The following is a 17,484-nucleotide window of genomic DNA, read 5'->3' on the forward strand; positions in this document are numbered from 1 at the left end:
TTTATAATGAGATAAAGCGCTGGCTCGCCCCTTGGGAACAATTAAACATGTGTTCCCTTTCAAAACTTAAAGGGCATGGAAAAAGCAGACTGTGTGTTCACGAGGCTGTTTTAATCAATGGAACAGCGCCTGTCTGTCACTGCTTAATAAACTTTGATTTACAGTGAAATCTCTACAAAGCACAGACTAGTATGGGTTTTATTTCCGAGGGGTATTATGTTAGTCACGGATTTCTGGGGCTGATAACAGTGAAGTAGAGTGTGTTTTACTGAAAGTTTTTGTCTGATTAATGGCAATGATTATGCACAGCGCATGGTAGCCGACAGAGAAAAAATACGTTGACAGGTAGATAGTGAAATCTCAATAGCATTAATCATTGAATGTTTTAGCATTTTAAATGCTTTGGAGCCTATACATATTAAACTGGGCCAAAGGAGTCGTACATCAGTTTAGGGGGCCAAGTACGTATGAAATATTGCAGAAGCACAGTAAACAAATGACTCAACAGCATTAAGAGAAAACTCCAATAAAAACCCAAAAGTACAAACAAAACCAAGCTTCCTGTGATAATATAACGTTATTCTAATATCCGGTTGTCCTTTGTTATCCAACTGGTCCGTATATTTTAAAGTTTCAATATAAAAAAGTAATGCCAGACTGTAAATGTTCCTTGAAGCGGTCAGTGGTAGGTCAATGTGATATACCCTTCAGCTAACCCTTTCTTCCAATCAGATTGGCTGAAAAGTTGGCATTTTGCAATTTCCCCACCCCTTAGAGTAATTGGCAACCGCAAGGACTCTACATGAATGTTTTGGGGCTCATTAATGGCTTAGTTTACACTTGTGGTACTTCTTCTCCATCAAGTCTCATTTGCTCTATCCTGTTTAATAAAAGGAGGGGGGGGGCAGGGGGTAATGGTCCCAAGTCAATGGGGGGAGGATGGTCCTAAGTCAATGAGGGAGGGATATATGGTTAAAAATGGGTCATAATGTATCTGTCATAGATACTGTTAGGATACAGAATGCAACTGGAAAAAGAACGTCATTCATTTTAGTTCTGGTTCTGGTCAGGAAATTGGATTTAGTAAATGTAATGTATCTCCACCCTTCTTATCAGCATAGAAGACAGTTTTTCTTTTATACAGTACGCATTGGGAGATTACCACTCTGAATCACAAAGGGCCTTGTTTTCTAACAAGATGTAAGAAGAGGTAGATTGAGAAATGCTGTAGCAAAATAAAAGCTTTGCTGTGATTATTTGCTATCAGACAACATGTAGGGAGATGAGAGGCAGACTGAAATGCAGGGGAGATGAGAGGCAGTGTGAGAGACAGTGCCTCAACAGTTATAGTTCTATTAGTGTATACATTTCAATGCACGCTGAATAAAAAGCACATTTATTCAAACCTTCCAGAACCCTGTCAGCTGGACTTGACAATCCCTCCTCCCCATCAGTATTTTAACTTGGATCATGAAGAGTATATGCATGGAGGAACAAACAAACACATATTCACTTTTATAAATATATAGATTGTGGTTAGGGATGATCAAACTCGATGTTTTCAGGTTCGGGTTCAGTGTTTGGATGGTGGAGCAATTCCGTAAGGGTCCATTCACACGTTCGTATGTGTTTTGTGGATCTGCAAATTGCAGATCCGCAAAACACGGACACCGGCTATGTGCGTTCCGCTTTTGCGACCGCACATCACCGGCACTCTCATAGAAAATGCACTCTCATAGAAAAAGAATAGGACATGTTCTATCTTTTTGTGGAACGAAGTGCGGATATGGAAGTGTGGATCCGGAAGTGCAGATCCGCAAATGCGGATGTGGACAGCACATTCCAGCCCCATTGAAAATGAATGGGCCCGCACCTGTTCCGCAAAATTGCGGAACGGATGCGGACCCATTTTGCGGAAATTATGGATTCCGTTGGCACAGAATATAACGGAATTCCATGACAGAAGGCAAAACGGAAGCCTTTAAGAGGCATTCCGTTTTTCTTTCCGTCATAATAGAAGTCTCTGGGCAGCATAATGGATCTGTCTGGTTTTCGTTATGCAGAACAGGACTTTGTTTCTCATCCTGCATAAGGGAAACCAGACGGATCCATTATGCGGCCCATAGACTTCTATTATAACGGGATGCAAAATGGAATGTCTCTTAAAGGCCTCTATTTTGCCTTTTGTCATAGAATTCCATTATATTCCGTGCAAACGGAATCCATATCGGTTCACATCATTTTGATAAATTCGGTGACCATCATTTACGTGATCTTTGTTTGTCACCAGTGATATGAAGAACATAGCTCCTGACATTTCCGGAATCTTTTTTCAGCATTACCCTTCAAGCTGAACTTTGGCACAGACGCTATAGTCCATTTCAGCGATGTGTATTACAGCCCGGATCTGTCTTTTTAATTCCTCTGACTGTACTCCAACACACCATAATTGTATTTTCTAAATTTCATTTATTCCCAGTTACATGGAGACAATGCAGAATATGAAAGAGCATCTTGGAAACAATGAGAAAGTTTGGTCTTGGCAGTCACTGCAGATTTTGTATTTTTTTTTTCTTAGGTTAAATAAAGCATAAAAAAAGCAGCATAGATGTGGAGCAGTTCACTTCACAGCGCTATGCAGATCCCTCAGCAATGATTCTGTCACTGTCATATATAGATACACTTATCGTCTCTTAGTCATGACTTTAATGTGCCACTTACAATCTCCATTTATCACATGAATGAGGAAATGGAGCCAAATGTAATGATCCATTGAAGGAAAATAAGTGGCTGCTGGAACCGACATCTCACTACTCTTGTTCTTCTGACTTTCAGAGTAATGTACTCTATGGAACCAACAAGCAAACACATTAATAGGGTTGTGTGCTTTCAGAACTGCTCTCCTTCAGATGTGGCCTGCATAGGGTGTATAGGGTAGAAGCCTGCCTAGATTGTCTGTGGGGTATGGAGGTGCTGTACATGTCTGTCCATCTGTCCATCCATCTATCTATGCAATGTCTATAAATTTTATCTATCTATCTATCTATTAATCTATCTAATGTTTTTTTACCAATCCATCTATCCATTATCTACAGAATACATCTATACACCTATGCATTATCTATCTATCTATTTTATAGATATAATCACTTAGTAAATACTTAACCCGCGATGCTAGGGGGGCTCGTTCGGGTCGCAGCCTGCTATTGGCTAACTGAACCCCCCGACACCGGATGTTTTCATCCACGAGACAGGGAGATGCAGCGGCGGACGTGCTGGCATCAGAAGCGACGCGGGGTAAGTACAACTTGTGTGTGAGGGGCCAGGGCATTATAGGGGGACATTATAGATCTTGGATGACCCCTTTAACATAAGGATTAATACAGATAGAGGTCCGTGTGGTTAATTATTTATAAGCAACGACTGATTTTTTCAGTGCCTACAGAATGATACGTTTTTTTTTTTCTTTAATTTTTTTAAATCTGATATACCAGTTTGTGGAATCACTACCATGAACAGCCATATTGATTGCTTCTAAGAAACCATTGTAGCTGCTCAAATAAATTACCTTTGATATGTGACCCACTGTATCACATAATCACCACAACATCAAAGATTTTCTATAAATGATTAAGCGACTCATATGCTTCATCATTAAGCCTGTTGTAGAGCATGGCGATCGGGAGCATTGACCAGATGATGGTTTCGCATGAGTCACTTTTTTCTGTACACCTGGATCTATGGGCACCGGGCCCTTACAAACCCATCATAGAGATCAATAAAATGCTGTGATCAGCATGCCATGTCTGATGTCTAAAATACCAAATTCGGCAATCATACACAAAATAGCCTCTATCGCAAAGTGTCCTCCTCCAGCAAGGGAGAGGGGGGTGAGCACATGCAATTTAGCACTTATCAGCAGGTGATAACACACCGTAATAACGTGTATGACATCGGCTGAACAAATCACATCAGCAAGGTTCTCTTTTGTACTTTAGGACTCCTATTTACAGTTTAGGACAGTTTTATGTATGGAGAGAAAGTTTACACTAATGTTAATAGACTGTAAAGCTTTATGAAACTTAAAGAGGATGTATTTTCATCAATTATTGTAGCTCCCATTCCTCCTTGAATAGATCTATTTTTCTAAATTTACCTCATTAGCAGTTTTCTCTTGTCCCCCATGCTTGAATCCTACTTCCTGGTTTGTCATGTGTCTGCCATCCAATCATGCTATAGGGTAGTCAGATGTCTCCTGAAATCAGTAGATCATGTGACACTAACCACGACCCTTGTTCTTACCAATGATGCTTCCTATGTTCTACACTACAAGACTTCCCAGAGGGTGCAATTGTAGGCTAATGACTTTTGTATAAGGCAGTTTTAATAAATGGTGGTATGTGGGCAAAGTAATTTAACAGAGATATCTGTTGGGTGGGATTTATTTATATTAGTAGCGCAACCTCTTTAAGACTGCTATGGGGGTCTTGGCAATTGGGAGCCCAACCCTAGTTGATCCTTTCTCTACTGTCCAGCATTTCCCTCTACACTGTCAAGAAGCAAGGTGTAAAAGATTGACCCAAGGGTCATAGAAAGGATAGGAAAAGAGGAAAGAAACACCTTGCCATTATATGATGGGTGGGACAATAATGGGCAGCCCATTTGCTATTGCCCCCTCTCTTGTATATGTGCAAGTGTTCCTAAGGGTACATATGAAGAGGTGAAAAAAAATGTCACCAGGCTGAGAAATGTTATGGTTTATGGATATAGGAAAAGTGTTGATTAATTAAATAGGGTATGTTAACTTTGGCTACTAATGTATGTAAATATATATATAGATATATATATATATATATATATATAGATATATATATATATATATCCTTGCTAAATATTCTAAAACAAAAATGTACTAATTTTTGTGACTATGAATATGAATCATGCTGAATTGTCTCTAAAGATAATATGTAAATCCAATTGTTTCCATGGTTACAGACTACAAACAAGCCCTGTGTAGTCTGATCCTGCAGACATATATTTCTCTGCTACATCTGTCTTCTCTTCTACTGTCTGAAATTTAGCAAGAAGAGTAGAGCAGCATGTGACCGAAGGATCAGACTACTCACAGTGTTTGTGCGATCTTGACCATGGAGACATATACGTCTGTAAGGGCATTGTATACTTCAAATTAAAGGATATTTTCCCAAAGGATAGTTTGGAAAAAATCCGGCATGTCGGCAAGTGTTCCGGAATTTTGGACGGAGATAAAACCGCAGCATGCTGCAGTATAATCTCCTTCCTGAAAAGGCAAAAAGACTGAACTGAAGACATCCTGAGCGGAATTCTCTCCATTAAGAATGCATTAGGATAAAACTGATCAGTTCTTTTCCGGTATTGAGTCCCTACTCCCTAGGATGGAAAAAAATAACGCTAGTGTGAAAGTACCCTAATTTTTGAAGTTTTAAAAGATTAAATAGAACAAAAGGTTATCTGCAAAATAATATAGATACACAATAATCCTAAAATAAAAATCTCTGGGGTCTGGCCATATTTAGTTGATGAGTAACAAGCAAAACCTGTCTTCTGGCCTTTTTCTAAAATGTGACAAAGGAAGAAGCTTTTATATTGTTCTTTTGTAAACTCATGTAAAGGAGGACGGAGACCTTCGACCTGAAGGATCTTCCCCCTCTCGCTCTATCATTTTCTTCAGTCTTTTGCTGTTTTATGGTGATGAACTATGTCTGATAATGCTGGAGCGTGTTGCTAGGCAGAGATAGGGGTGTCATAAATTAAACTCTTCTACTCACACAGGAGCCATAAAACAGTATCCTACTGATATAATTTATCAGGAGACAAGCACTGGTTTTCTTAAATAAGCCACAGTGACATTATTATGAGTTTGGAGAGACAGCTTCAAATTCTCAAGATCAGTGTTACATGAAACAGCGCCCAGAGTTCATCTGTCACCAGACTTTTTGTGGAAGAAATAAGTTAACTCTAGCCATTTATCCATGTGTCCTAAATTCCCTGACAATGTATCTTCCAAATGTTTTCTGTAATACAAAGGCAAAAAAATGACCACGTAGACCCAGACCTTGGACACCAAGAAGGTGACCATTTTGAAAGTGAAATCACCATTGGCAGATTCCATATTTCAAATGTAGCCATTTCATTGGTTTGGCATTTTACAATATCACAATATTGGATATGATGACCTCACTAGTCCTAGCCTAGAGGCACATTACAGCACATGACATACTTTAACTAAACTTATCTAAACGTAACCCCAGCCATTGATTGTCTTGGGTATGTTCAGACTTTACAAAACCTCTCTAATTTTATGATCAATTTCAGATCCAGTAAAATGTTATAAAGGGGCCCTCAGGTCAAACTGACCCAAACTCCTAAAACTGTCTTGTCATTGGCATCTACAATGTAACATCTTAACACTGCCACTGATACATTACTAATTGTTACAAGTTACCTAAAAACAAGTTGACTCTCATTTAGCCTTTTGCTACATTCTGGCAAATTTCCTTTCTAAAGTCTCACCCATATTCCCTAATGTCCTGGATTGGCTCTCTCTCAGCTGTCTTTTCCAGTTCCTGTCTGCTAATTAACATCTTCATTGTGTACAATCTGGAGTCTGTCGATTGAACTTTGATGTATGTGTAGTACCATTAGATACTAATGGGTTATCACCTGCTAATTTAAAGGTCTAGTCTTTGACCTCCATTGAAGCCTACCCTATTCCCAGACATTTTTTTTTGTTATATTAGTTCTCTTTTGACACCTTTGTATTACCTTTTATGCTGGAAAAAAAGTTTTTCCTTATCAGACAACAAACTATTAATATGTCATAGTTTTCTTGGTAGTGATCCAGTAACATTTTGTTGACTTGCATATTCAATATACATTTTGAGACTATTCTTTTAGTGTTTTTTCTCTGTTATTCCTCCTGTTTTAGGAGTAGAAAATGGTCTAAATGTGTGCCAGCAAGGAAGCTAACTTACATTTAGACCGGCGGTGGATCCGCTGAAGTTATGTAGAGGCCGACACCTCTTTATAACTTTGGCAGATCCACCGCCAGCGCACCGGTTATTAAGACCAGGGTCTAAAACACCTGTCTTAATAAATGACCCTCTTTGTGTCTATTACCAAATATCTGTACCATCAAAGCGGTATGGATTCATATCCAATTTCATAAAACATTCAATTCTGATTATTTTCATGCTATATGAGTCATGCCTAAATGTTTCAGATAGAAGCTTTAAATCCCTTGTTTCGCTTAAAAAAGCCATTGAATTAAATGATATTCTGGCTGTCTGCAGCCACCACTAGGGAGAGACCAGCTATGTATTGAGCTCAGTGGAAGCGGAATAAATCTGTATGCAGTAAGCTCCCTCTAGTGGTGGCTGTGGGCACAGGTAAACATGTTGTAACTGTGTGATGGAAATAAAACTTTGATCTATATGAAGTATGTTATATAATTAATCAGAATGGGATCTTGGACCTTAAAAAATCATTTATTTTCATAGTAAGAAAATTTTTAGGATATAATGAGAAAAAGGAAGCCGAAAATATGGCTGATGACAAGAAGAACGTACAATCTTCATGTAGATACTGCCCTAAAGAAGTCTCAGATACATGACCCCATGACGATAGTCCTAACCACTGAGCCACCATGTCTCCCAGGATATTTATACCAATAGAAAATGTATCAGTTTGTCTTTCTGATTTCCTACAACCTTAACCCCAGCACATCCCACAGGGAACATTGTAATTCAATGCAAGTGATAGAAATGAACTCCTGGCCGAGAGCGCTGGTGATGTCACGCTGGCTGTCTGCAGCTTGTTCTACATTCTCCGCCAAGCAGACAGAAAGGGAGAAGCCATGATCACTGACATAACTCAGAATACAGTCTCCGTGATTTATGTTTAGGGAGTGAGATGATATTCATTAAGTAAGACCAATAGTGATTCTTCTCTCTGTTTTTTTATATTACAACAGACACTACAGGATAATCCATCATTCTGAGGTTGAAAATTGACATGGACATTTTCTTTAAGTCTCAATGAGTAAATAGCACCACTGTCAAACACAAGAGTATTAGGTACATGCATTGCTATATCCGTGTTTATAAGGCTGTATACAGCAGTCTCTTTATATGACAGGCATAGATTTATTAGAAACAACATTTTACTACCTCCTGCAGTTCTCTGGAGCAGCATGGTGAACTTGAGATCAAGCTTTAGTTATGCCCTGTGGGCCTACTTTTACCATCCTCTAGATGAATAGTGTGTGTGTGGGGGGGGGGGGGGGGCAAAGTTCTGAAGTTTACTCATACTGTCTTCCTTCATCCTCATCCATGGTCATCCCTTGGTTTTTAACCATAATGTAACTGAGAGACAGGAATATCACCTGCTGATTCATTCGACCTGATCCCTGGTGCCAAAGCCTTTATGTGAAGTCTCTATGGCGCCTAGAAACAATGATTTAGGAAGTATATTCCTGTATTCCAGCATGCTACCATTTTTGACACACATCCCATACACTACTACAGAGACAACATTGCAGCTGGAAGCTTGAATACAGCATATTATTAGTAATAACATAGTTACATAGTTGTTAAGTTTGGGGAAAAAACTAAAGTCCATCAAGTCCTATCTGTAATCCTGCTATAAGTAAGAGCAACTAGACTTGAATGTTTTGCTAGTCATCTGACCAGTTTTCTCAGCCGCAGTCAGGACTCAGCTGTGTACCTTCATTACTCGTTTGATGACAGCAAGATTTGCATCTTATATAAATAAGAAACTAAATAGAGGTGGAGGAGTGTAACATCTATTGGCTGCCACTTACAATGCTGTTCTTATACCTCTCCTGGGGAAGTTTAATTACATATAATACCTTTATCCACACAAATGACAATCGACATCTTACCTACATGAGATCCTACATGATTTACCTACATTGATCTAATGTTGATCATGATAAACTGATTATGCTGACTGAAGCATGAGTCACCGCTATTTAATGCTAAAGATTTCTTGTAAAAGTCATTGTAGTTGAGAAAGCCAGTCGGATGGCTAGCAAAACATATTCAAGAGAAAACACAAGTCTAGTTGCTCTGACTTTTTACTACTAATATACCATGACCTACACGATTTATAACCTTCACAGACCTAACCTTCATTAGCCCATGATCTCTCCTTCCACAAATTCCAAAATCTCAAAATCTCATATACATGCAGTACATCTCATTGCAGTGGTGTCATAAGGGGAATGATGATCATGTGATTCCTAAAACTTCATATGAAAACTAGCTCTTCTGTTTTAGGAATAAAATTATCATTCTAGAGCACCTATAATTAATCTCAATGTTCATTTTGTGAAATATATCTGTCTGATGTCACTTCAAGTCAGAAAGCATAGATCTTTTAGATCAATATGTTATGAAATGGGTGACAGTATATAGATGATATGTTTTAACAGAGAATATTGAAGTATCTCAGTTGATGAAGTCATCAAAGACTATTTTTGACTTAAAAGAGTTGGCTCATCTCAGACATTCATGGTATGTCGCTGGGGTATGACATCAATGTCACCTCTAGGACCCTCTACTGTCTCCAGAACGGGGCCCTGAAGTGAACGGAGAGTGGCCGCCCCATAGCAGTCAATGGAGTAGTGGCAGTGCTTGCCTGGTGTGGTCTCAATTCACCATTATAGGAGTTCCCAAAATAGCTGAGTGAACAGGCTTGCCTATTTTCAGATGTCCCTTAACGGTGAATGTAAAGTGCAGGCAAGCGTAGCCACCACTCCATTCACCTCTATGGGACTGCTGAAAATAGCCAAGTGAGATAAAAACGATTTGATAAAAAAAAAAGAAAATAGCCAAGTGAGTGCTTGCCTATTTTTGGAACTCCCACAACAGTGAACTGAGACTGCAAGCACAGCTATTCTCTATTTACTTCCAGGGCACACTTCTGGAGATAGGAGTGGATTCCAGTGGTGGAAAGAGCACCTAACTGACACTAGTGGCATATACAAGTGACATGCCATTGATATCTGAGATAAGCCAACCGCTTTAAGGACTCATATACACAACCATATTACCGATCGGTGTTCATAGTTTGCAGTGAATCCTTATTCTATCTCTATTCAGAGGCAGATAAAGGACTTACATTGGAAATGTGAAACAAAGAAATTGTAATGTTCCATCTATATTTTGGAAGTGCTCACAGTATATGTTGCCTCACAGAAGCAAATAATGGGGACTCCATGTGCTGAGTCGGCTTCACACTTGTGATAACATCCTGTGCATGAGCCTTAAGCAAGATGTGAAATCATAGAAAAGGCATAGAAATCAATACCTCTACAGGTCAATATGATAAATTACTATTTTTACACTCAAGTAAAATGTCACCAATAAAACTGCAATTTCATTATGATGGAGATTTTGCACCCCAATGTGGAGAGCTTATGATGAACATTCCCCCGGGAGATGACATCCATTGCAATTCTGACAGCTGTTGCTGCAATACACTACATGCATTTCAAGATCAAAATTGCCTGCAGGCACAATGAATTGGAAAAAAAGTAAATACTTTTTCATTTAAAAGAAAATTAAAAATGTAATAACTTAGCTCCAGGTGCTTTCAATAAAGCATTTTTACTTTCTAGAAGCCAAATGGTCATCTATACATTGACACTGTGAGGTATAGAAGTCCCCTCCGGCTCTCATCTGGCTCTCATAGATTCTTAATCTCATCCAGTCTTCAATAAAGCTTTTGCAAAAGGTTTAGGAGTAGGAGCAAACTGAATTCAAGATGTCAAAATACCAAGTCCCACTTTGGACTTCCCATAGCCTCCCCAATTTTACAAGAATTATCTTTCATAAAGTCGTGGGATTCTATAAACTTGTAAATTCTTCGCTTTTCCAACCCCAGAGCAAACAGACATGAAGCACACTCAATTCAAATCGAATTGATTCTGGTTCGAATCAAAGCAGATGGTTAATTCAGTGTAATTGGACTTCAATAAGTTTGCGCAAATTCTTTCATAACTAGTTTTAGATCTCCGATAGAGACTCTCAAGGCGCAGAAACGAACTACTACCAGCAAATATGCATAAAGTCAACTTTTCTTCGATGGGTCCAGCACAAGTGGAAAGTTAAAAAGATTGTTAGTCCAGTAAAATGGATCTACTCACCCATTCACTGAGGTGAATCACAGCTGTGGTCAGTGATTGGCTGAACAGTCACATTGATGTAATGACTGGGAGCGGGAAGTAGAGACTGGCAGAGGACAAGGAAGCACTGGAACGGGAGCAGCAGAAGAACGGTGAGGAAAGTATGACTTCTTTTATTTTATTAAAATTTTTTACCATTTTGGCTCATTTTTTTTTCTATCTGACCAGCCCCTTTAAATGTTCTTTACAGTCTTGTTTCCATTGCATCTAATGTTGGCTCCTAATCAAACCGGGCTTTAAATATTTAACCATTTGCTTTAGCTAATCCTATCAGAGAGTGTACATGGTGCAGGAGGGTGAGAGCACCGGAGCACTCTGCTGACAAGGAAATATCTTCTTTTTTTGTTGTGTACAGTTTCCAAGCAGCCAAGGCAGGTGAGGTAAGCCTATTTTCCTGTAATGGTTTTATTTATAACCATCGGCTCTTACGTCGTGCGCTCTTCAAAACCACCTTGTGTGAATAATTGTGATCGCTTCTACATCAAACCTTTCCCTTGATGTTCCACCTTCTGACAAGATGTGATTCCTGAGAAATGAAACTGGGTCTGCCACGCTGCTTTGAAATAGAATTTATTATTATTACTAATGCTTTTTTTTTCTCTCAAAGGATCTCCTCAATTCCAACAGGTACACGCAATTAAATACCATTAATCTACGAAACCCTGCCATGCAAAATTTACAAAGAAGACATTACTAGTGGATGGATATGTAGAATTTTGTTTATGCTTGAAAATCTTGTCTGATATATGATTCCCAGCTGTATAGAATCATTAAACTGAACGGTGGCAGGGAGAATGAGTAGGCAAGAGGGGCAGTGGGCATCTAAGTAGATCATTTATGAACATACAGAATTCACATGAACATATCCGGTGTAGCAGAGCTAAGCTTATCATTAGGCAGAAGTGATCATGATATAACAATATCTTAGTGGTGGCTTACCTACCATGTTATATCTGCTAGTAATAACTTATTCTCTGCTACATCTGTTAGTCATGAGTTTGAATACTTAAAGGGGTTGTCCATGATTTATGTTTTTCCTTTTTATCTCATTCTTACCCAAAAGGACCTGTTAAGGGATCTATACGCACTTGTTCCCCACCGCTCCGTGGGTCCCAGGCTGTCTTCATTGTGCTTCTTGCATGGACAGGATCATGTGCGCTTCAAAGACTGGCGTCAGTAGTGATGTGTCCCCAAGTGGCAAGTGACCCAGCAGTCAAAAGGTCGGGAGCGAGTAAGTAAAGTTTCCTTCACACATCCCACTGGATATGTGTGTATGTGTTATGTAAAGGATATTCTATAAATATGTACTAGGCAAAGTTCCCACCTCTGGCACTAGCTCCTATCTCAAGAATGGGATCCTGTTGCTTTGTTGACTTCTTTAGTCTTCAAATTGCTATGGTGATCAGTGGCCTATTTTCAGAAGTCCCATATCAGTGGATAGAGAGGATGTTGTGCATGCACGGTATGCTCTCTGTTAATGGCTGGGTCTCATTCTTGGAACAGTAACATGTCCCAGATGGGGACATACACCAATCGAACATCCTATCTTAATGCCAACAAAAATTCCAGAATGGACAACCCCTTTAACGAAATGCTCTGGGACTGTAGGATTAGTAGAGGTACTGTGTTGTGACACTATGCATCTCTTATTCATAGTGTTTAGTTGATATGTATACATAGTTTTGATTTCATATATAGGCTGAATTTTCTTCACAAGGGTCTGAGGGGGCAGCACTTCAGAATGATGAATTAAAGATAGCAGTCATGCTCCGCCCCAGCAGAACGTCCATCAGCCCAAGACAGCTGTATTGGTTTTCCTGGATGTTACAAGAAGGCTACATGAATTTTGGTTTTGGCTGCCAAGCAAAGGAAACCAAATGCAAGTAATGCATTTGGGAGGGGGATCCTAAATCTTAAAATCACTGTCTCCACTGTTTTGTATGCTTTCAGACACTCTTTATATGGGCAGCCATATGTACAACTACTCCCAGATATGATGAATAAGCTGAACAATGTAGACCTGTGATTAGGGAAAAATCCTATAGTTCTAGGCAGACATGGGATCTGGATGGTGCTGAATGTTCCCAATTCTCTACATACACTTTGAAAAGTGATATACAACTGTATAGAAAAATGACTTGACAGCTAGGTCATTCTGACTGAAGTGAAGGTTTGGATGAGCTGGATGATATCTCTAATTGATTCCCTTGGTAATCTAATGTCCCACAGAGAGATGGTCTCTAAAGGAGCTTTGGTATATTCACATTGCATATCTATTTTGTATTGTGCCAGTCATGTTTTCTGAAGTAAACCCCAAGCTTCAGAAAGTCACGGAAATTTATCAGAATGTAGGTCACAAAAATAATCACTGAACATATGTGAGTGATAAAAACATGTGAGTCAACAAAGATTGTTCCAAATGCACTACGAAGAGAAGTTTTAGACAATTAATTCTACCTTAAAATGAACACCCACCTTTTAATATTATCTTGTTTTTAGGTCTAACATTCCCTGCTGTTTGATTTCTTACTATTTCATTTCAGTGCTCAGATAATTTTTAAGATTCAAGCCTTCAAATTCCCTGCAAAGATGTAGCGTTAAAATTCGGTATATTCTGCCACCACTAAGGCGAACTTAGGGTTTTACTGAATACAGCAGTTATACTAAGTTTAATGTCTAAAAAAAATTGGTAAGCTCCCAAGATCTTTCTAGTGGTAGCTGCACTCATAATCTCATCATTCAACATAAAGGGGTTGTCCCAGAATAACAGTGTATCACCTTACCTTATACCCTTACTGGTCATGAGAACAAGATTTCCATATCTTACCTTTTTGAATTTATCTCCACTCTGTTCGACTACCAGAGATAGCCAAGCAATTTAGTCGGCTATCTGCAGAAGTCTCATAGAGTTTGAATGGAATGGGAGTGTGTACAGCATGTTTAACCATGTCCTCATTTATGACAGAGACACTGGACCCTTGTCCTTGGGATCAGTGAGGATCCCGGTGGTCAGACTCCTAATAGTCAGATACTTATCACCTATCCTGTGAATAGGTGAAAAGGTATTATTCTGGGAATACCCTTTTAAAGGGCTTCTGTCAGCAGATTTTTACTCTTAAAACTGGCTGACCAGTTGCATCTCTGTTTGGTAGCTGAAGGCATCTGTGTTGGTTCCATGTTCATATGTGCCCACATTGCTGAGAAATTATATTTAAAATATGTAAATTGGGCTCTAGGAGCAACGGGGACATTACAATTACATCTCAAGCCTCTGCTCTCTCTGCAACTGTTGTGATCTCTGGACATTTATTGACAGGACCAGGCAGTGTAAATGTCATCACACCTTGTCCTGTCAACCAAAGTGGAGAGGGCACAGCTGTTGCAGAGAGAGCTAAGCCTCTAAGTTTAACCGAAACGCCCCCATTGCTCCTAGAGGCTCATTTGCATATATTTAAACATAATTTTTCTCAGCAATGCGGGCACATATGACCATGGGACCAACACAGATGTCTTCAGCTGCCAAGTGCACATGTAACAGGTCAGCAAATGTCATAGGTACAAAACTACTAACAGATGTCCTTCAACTAGTTTATGAAGGAAAGTAGGATATTTGGAGCCCTGCCATGTGTAAACTATGCTCTGAACATAATTTGGACCTATTTGGGATAAAATGGTATGGGTGCTAATTGTAATGTCATAGGCTCCCTGTAGTTGCATCTATCTTTTGTGTCCTTGACAGGTCTAAATACACATTTATACAATATCCAAGGTTCTGAGTACTTTAACCAAACAACATACACTGGATAATTAATAGAATAATTAGTACAATGGCAGTTACACATGACTCTAATCAAGCAGTGATAGAATCTCAGTAATTTTCAAGTCAAATGCGACAAATGATAATGAGAAGATATGAACATCTTTTAGTCAATCTCTCATATTCCTTCTGTAGTACTAAATGTTTTTATGAAGATGGTTTTCTTAATTTGACATTGCTACAATCATTGACGTGAACCATGATCTATCATCGAATGTAACATTATTTCTGGATGATGGAACCTTTTCTGGTCTTGACTGAAGAGCAAGATAATCCCTTAGTAAGTTCCATTTACACTAATTTAGTCTCCTTATGGCAGAGAAATAGAGTGAATTCTTCTCTTGCCTCAAAGGATACGATCTTCCCTTGTTCTTGCCCTGAAAAACTTTACATTACTATATATTCTATATTTTTACATTCTAGTCAATTTATTTCAAACTATTCATTTACCAAAACTGTACTCTACATAATTACAAGTGCCTAACTTGAACTACCCAGCTTTTGTTCACCTCCAGATGTTCAAGATGTGTCTAAGGAACACTGGACAATTTACGTCAAGGGAAAAGTGTAGAAGAAAACATTGTCATGATGGCCAAACCAGAATCGAGAATTGCCAGATCTGGTCTCTAATATATTTTCCAAAAAAACATAATGACATGTAAAATAAGGTAATTGAAAACCTGCACTATCCTAACTTAACTTACATGGTCTTCTCTTCCAATATCATTGTTTTCAACCATATTAGACACCAGATGTGCATGGATGAGAGTATACAGTATTTGCATATCTATATATGAACTCCATTTATTGCCAATGAGTTGGGACTCATCAAGTCGAAACATTGCTGTAAACATAATAGTATGGAGAGACTTACCCCTGGCAAGGTCTTCTGTTCATGAAGCGCACTCTGAGCTTTCAGGGCAGATTCTCTTTCACAGTATGTAAGAAAGGCGCAGCCTGAAAAGAAGTAAATATACTATATTAGTAAATGCTTTTTAGCGGGAATCAATTAGAAAAGATTACACATTTGTTAAAAAAATATTTAAAAAGTTCAATTTTTTTTTAATCTTGGATGACACTTTATGCAAAATAATTCTGTAATAGTTTGAGCTCTCACAATAAGCTAAAATTTTGTGTCTTTTTTTCTGTGTAGAAGGGATTCAAATGAGCTCTTAGCAAGTGCTGCCTCTGATGCCACCAGATGTAAGGGAGCTATCCTATAATTCAATGTTCAGCCCTTTAAAGAGGCTTTGGGGTGATTGCCCGTAATCAGTGCAGAGCAGAGCAGAGAGTATTGGATTAACTGGGTGAGAGGCCTAGGTCAGGATTTGGGGGGTACTATATCTCCTTAGTTGGCGTTAGGAGGCTTTGAGGCCATACATGTCCTTCTGGAATTCTGGGAGGAATGTTTGCAAATGAGCTTCTGCACTATGTACACCGTGCACAGGGATAGCAGTCATCAGAGGGAAAAAGGAAGAGAGGAAGCAACTCTGGATCCAGATAGCAAAAGGTCACACAATAGACATTTTTTAGTAAATACAATGTTTTCTTTTCTTTTTTTCTTATATCCAGATGCCTACTATAAATCACTTGTCTGTGGCTGATGCCTAAATTGTACCCACTAGATCTGTATAACGTTATACAGATATCTTAGTTATGGAACCCAATCCTGATGTAACGTTTCCTTTAAAGGTCACATCAGTCCAAATGCTAACATGACTGTATTGAACCATCCATCAGTGGATGGTTTAATACATTGATATTCTGTTATTTTTTTTCACGAAAATCTATTTTTACAGTATTTAGCTGGTTGCCTTATCTATGGTCATAAAGATAGGACATCAATATCAGATATGTGTGGGTCCGACAACCTACAACCCCAACAAACAACTGTTACCTGCAGCAGCCAGTGCTGGAAACTAAACTATGGATGGAGCCAGAGGAAGATTCATTCCATTGTGTAATGGCAATACGGCATTCTGCATTTAAGATAATGGGAGCTGAGCTGCATTACGCTGGCACAACCACTACACAGTGGATGAAACCTTCTGCTTCTAGTTCCATCTACTGTTTAGTCTCTCAGCGGCTGCGAAAACGGGTGGGGGTGCAGGTCATCAGACTCCACTAATCTGATATTGATGACCTATCTTGAGGATAAGTCATTAAAATCTATATCCTGGACAACTAGTTTTAGACTTTATTCATAGTAGTAAATCTACCCAAGACTATATACAGCAAATTGAAGTTCTATGCTTAAAAAAAAAATAAAATCAATATCTGAAATAATTAAAGAAAAATAAGATTACTTCCAGTGCCTTCTCCCTGACTGAAACATTATAAAAACGTTATTAACGCAATATAAAAAGAGAGAATGCATGCAACTATTGCGACCACGATCCGCATCCAGAGTCTCTTAAAT

At 38.8% G+C, this 17,484-nt stretch overlaps 1 protein-coding gene across 1 annotated transcript in view; it reads right to left on the reverse strand.

Moving 5' to 3' along the window:
* Positions 1-17,484, reverse strand: part of CELF4 (CUGBP Elav-like family member 4) — a 997,927-nt gene that overhangs the window by 788,930 nt on the left and 191,513 nt on the right. Inside the window, exon 2 of the mRNA XM_044276293.1 lies at positions 15,940-16,022. Within this exon, the coding sequence (XP_044132228.1) occupies positions 15,940-16,022 (83 nt within the window). The remainder of the gene's footprint in view (positions 1-15,939; positions 16,023-17,484) is intronic.

Source organism: Bufo gargarizans, chromosome 1, assembly GCF_014858855.1.
Source record: "Bufo gargarizans isolate SCDJY-AF-19 chromosome 1, ASM1485885v1, whole genome shotgun sequence".
NCBI classification, from domain to species: domain Eukaryota; kingdom Metazoa; phylum Chordata; class Amphibia; order Anura; family Bufonidae; genus Bufo; species Bufo gargarizans.